The following is a 4,339-nucleotide window of genomic DNA, read 5'->3' on the forward strand; positions in this document are numbered from 1 at the left end:
GGTATTCACATGTCCTTCATATGTTTTCAACCATGTTTTCTTTGAATACCAATTTGAGCAGTAATCAGATTTCTGCAGATATCTATTATTAATAGCAACAATTGCATGTGGACAGGGCAATTCATCAAGTTGGAATTCCAGGCAGTCACAAGTTCTCTTCTTTAAGTCCACAATGAATTCGATTCCTTCACTATTTATTTTGAATAACATTGAATCATGGTTGAACATCTAACAAGGAATAAAAATTAAGACAAACTATATTAGTGTATTGTTGCTTCAAAAAGAAAAAGTATGAATTTTTTTAAATATAAGTAGTAAATCACTGCAACAGATATAAAAAGCTGAAGTTAATAAATATACTCACAAACATTTTACAAGCCAAGTCCATCTTCTTAGTCATCTCTTCTCCATATTGATACTCTGTGAAAAGTTTTATTTGCCTTTTTTCTCCGTTCGTAAAACCACTCTCCTAACTTTTCTTGGATGAAATCTAACATTCTTAAAATAGTCATTTCTCTCCCTTTTAGTAAAACGGAATTCATTGATTCTACCATGTTTGTTGTTAGCATATCATAACGTCGCCGTGGGAACCACGATTGAGCCCATCTTGCTGGAGGCTCTTCAATTATGTAATTGTATGTTTTCTTGTCAATACTTTTGAGTTGGGATATTAACTGATTAAAATCTTCACGTTTGTATGACCTTGCAGCACTTGGAAAAAGATTTATTACCGTGGCTTTTGCATGTCTTTGCTTTAAATTTTTCTCAAAGTGAAAGAGGCAGATACCATGGTGAACTTCAGGAAAAACTTTTCTAATCCCATTTGCAATCGATTGGTTTCTATCTGACAAGAAAACCAATTTATGACAGACTTGAATTGCTTTTCTCATTTCCCCGAAGAACCAAATGTATGCCTCATTGTTTTCTGATTCTGCTACACCAAAACATAACGAAAAGATTTGATTGTTTGCATCCTTTGATACAGCAACAAATAGAACACCACAATATTTGGACTTTAAAAACATTGCATCAACTGCAATAACGGGTCTACAGTAGGACCAACCAGCTAGTGATGCCGCATGAGAAAGGAACATGTAAGCAAATCTGTACAGTGAAACACAAAAAAACAAATCATTAGGTGTGAAGTTTTTCAAATAGGAACATTTGAAACTTCAGGGTGATGGTTACCTATTCTGCGCATCTCTTTTTATGCTTGTGTACGTTCCTGGGTTTTTGCACACCATCATGTGTAGGTATGAAGGAAGAATTTGGTAGTTCTCTTCAGTTGGCCCCCTTATGCAAGCAACAGCTTTTAGAATAGCACGTCATGCCTTGTGATTACCAATGTCAATTCCAAATTTCTTTTTCATTTCATTTTCTACAAAGGCTGGTGTAACCTCTATCTTTTTGTCTCGAACATGTTCTATAATTTGTTCACTTATAAAATTTGATGTAGCATGCTTCTGATATGATTTTCTTGCATCAACCGAACATTCATGGATGTTATGATATTTTATCACCCTGAATAGTGTGGAATTTTTTATTCTGGTAGCGCATACATTCCAACCACATTTTTCCACGATGCATTTCAGCTCGTATCTCTTTGAACATGATCTAACAGCAGTGAATTCCACTTTCTGGTTTATCTCCAAGTTGCAAAAAAATTTAGTCATGTTTTGTTTGTTCTCAAAAATTGATCCAACTCTTACTTCCTGCAATGCATCATGACCAAGTATTTTCCATGGTGGAGATTCTTTCAGCTTTCTCCTCACACTTTTTCTTGATTTCTGAGAAGCATAAGAACTTTCAACAATTTCTTTAATTCTATCTGATGTTATCGGTATATTCTCCATGTTTACGTCATCTTCATTGTTGCTTATCATTGTAGAAAGTAACAAAAAGGTTTGTTGGATTGTGTGCTGGTTGACAATTTGCATTATTAGTTGTCCTTCTTCTTCTTGGTCATCGACAAACTGGTTTGAATTTATTGGAGGATGGGGTAATTGTTACAGCATTATATATTCTGAAGCGGCTGTAATGTTAGAAGGTTGTAGCTCGTTGTCTACTTCCATTATTGGCTGTCCTACTTCATGTTCAAAAGGTTCTGAATCTATCGCATATGCAATAGATGGTTTGAATGCTGCAGATTCTGAAGGTTGTATTTTTTCGATGATGAAATGGCAATTCTTGTAGGGTGAATCAGTTGTAAGCAAATGTATACAGGTACTGAGTTCTTCATCTGAAGTTACAAGCATTCCTTTGCTTGTATTTAGTTTGATATCAAACCATACTTTTAGTGCATATCTGGTTGAATCAATATTTGCAACTTCACTAATTTTCTTCAGGAAAGTATTGAATGATATGTGCTCATAAGTAGAACAAGTTTTGTATCATGATCCAAGTATTGGAAATCAGGAGTCCAACTCCCATTGAAAGTTATAACAACGCAAATCGAACTCATCCTGCAGATTCATGTTTAGTGGCAAGTATTAGGAAAGTGAACAGAAGAATTTTTAGGTTGTTTGTGCTCAAGTTTTTACAAATGAACTAAATCACTTAGACATCTTCTGCTGAAATTTTTTGGAAAAAGATGTATGACATAATTAATGAATGTTGAACAGAAAAACTTCAGCTTATTAAGTGCAGAAATTTTTAGAAAATAAGCTTAATAACTTCAGCATATCAGTTGAAGTTTTTTTGAAAAAATTGTATGACAGGGATTCATAAATGCAGGAAAAACAACTTCAGCTCATTAGGTGCTGAAGATTTTAGAAATGAACTAAAGAACTTCAGCAGAAGATTTTAAAAATTAATATTAAATTTTTTAATATTAATTCTATTCAAACTCGAAAAATAGCAGAGGAAATGAATTATATAACTTCAGCAGGAATTAACAAAAACTAATCCGAATATTTAGCATTTTTTGGTATGAAGTTTTTTCAAAAAATAATAATAAAATAGACAGTGCAGGAGGAAAACTTCAGCTCCTCTTGCTGAAGTTTTTAAATATTAACTAAAAAACTTCAGCACTTATGCCGAAGTTTTTTGTGCATTATGAAATTTTAATTGAAGTTTTATTTTTTTGGTATGAAATTTTTCGAAAAAATGAAAATAAAATACATAGTGCAGGAGAAAAACTTCAGCTCCATTAGCCGAAGTTTTTACAGATTAACTAAAAAACTTCAGCACCTATGCCGAAGTTTTTGTGCAATATAAAATTTTAATTTATGTTTTATTTTTTAACTAGTGTAGGAGGAAAACTTCGGCTCGTCCCGTTGAAGTTTTTAAATATTAACTAAAAACTTCAGCACCTATACCGATGTTTTTTGTGCATATGTGTTTTAAATATTAAAACAATCATATAATGTTTCATATAATTTTTTTAGTATATTTGTCGGATTAGAATGTTAGAATTCATCGTCAAACTGATTTAGAATGCAAATTCACCATATCAGTGAAGTTCGTCAAACAACTTCAATCAATCAATCAGAAAACATATAATTCAAAAACTATTTTGAATTCTGGAGATGAATTTGAATACTTACAATGTATTTGAATTTGAATTTGGAATTTGAATCTGGTTGCGAGAGGCGATCTCAGGAGAGACGGACTGATGGAGGAGATACGGAGGAGATCTGGAATTTGAATCTGGGTATGCTTGATGCAACTTTTATAAGTTTTGGAAGGGGTATAATGGTCATATTATTATGGATTTTTTGTTAGTTGGTTACGAAATCAATAATTTTTAAAATAGGGTATAGGTTAAAAGGTGACATAAAAATAGGGTACGATTGCAAATCGCCCAAAGTTTTGCACCCAAAGTCTGGGCTAAGTATATACAATTATTGGCAACACGAATTTAAGTTCAAACAAGGGAAGGCTCATTGCTGAGCCACTATATATCTGTATGAAAGCTAGATAAATACGAGGCGGCATGTCATTCTTTGCCAATCACAAATTAATGGAGTCTGTTTACGATTTTGGGTTACAATCAAATGTTTGCAACTTATACCACTTTGGTTAAGGTTCTAATTGGAATTTTTACTTCTTTTGAAACTTATTTTATTCTACAAATTAAAAAATGGGCAAATCTCTCAAGCTCATGTCACAATTGAATTGAACTGCAGTCGCAAATAATGTACCATCACCCAAAATTTAGTCGACATTTTTCATTGTATATATCTCATCTTCATGTGATATATTGGAATCGTCAATTCTTAATTACTGTTAATAGACACCATGACTCCAATAAATTAAATTATGGCAAAACGCTCAATTGTTATATCTGTGAAACGCAAGGAATAGTTTGACACCTAGTTTAAAAGCTTCATTGAAAACC

General features: G+C 32.7%; 1 protein-coding gene across 1 annotated transcript; it reads right to left on the bottom strand.

Annotated features, from left to right (window-relative positions):
* Positions 1–392: 392 nt before the first annotated feature.
* Positions 393–1,853, bottom strand: LOC142176490 (uncharacterized). The gene is made up of 3 exons (XM_075244392.1): positions 1,568–1,853; positions 1,189–1,225; positions 393–1,104 (listed from the first exon to the last, which is right to left on the bottom strand). The coding sequence occupies exons 1-3, from the start codon at positions 1,851–1,853 to the stop codon at positions 393–395; spliced, it is 1,035 nt and encodes a 344-aa protein (XP_075100493.1).
* Positions 1,854–4,339: the final 2,486 nt, after the last annotated feature.

Source organism: Nicotiana tabacum, chromosome 3 (genome assembly GCF_000715075.1).
Source record: "Nicotiana tabacum cultivar K326 chromosome 3, ASM71507v2, whole genome shotgun sequence".
Lineage (NCBI taxonomy): Eukaryota > Viridiplantae > Streptophyta > Magnoliopsida > Solanales > Solanaceae > Nicotiana > Nicotiana tabacum.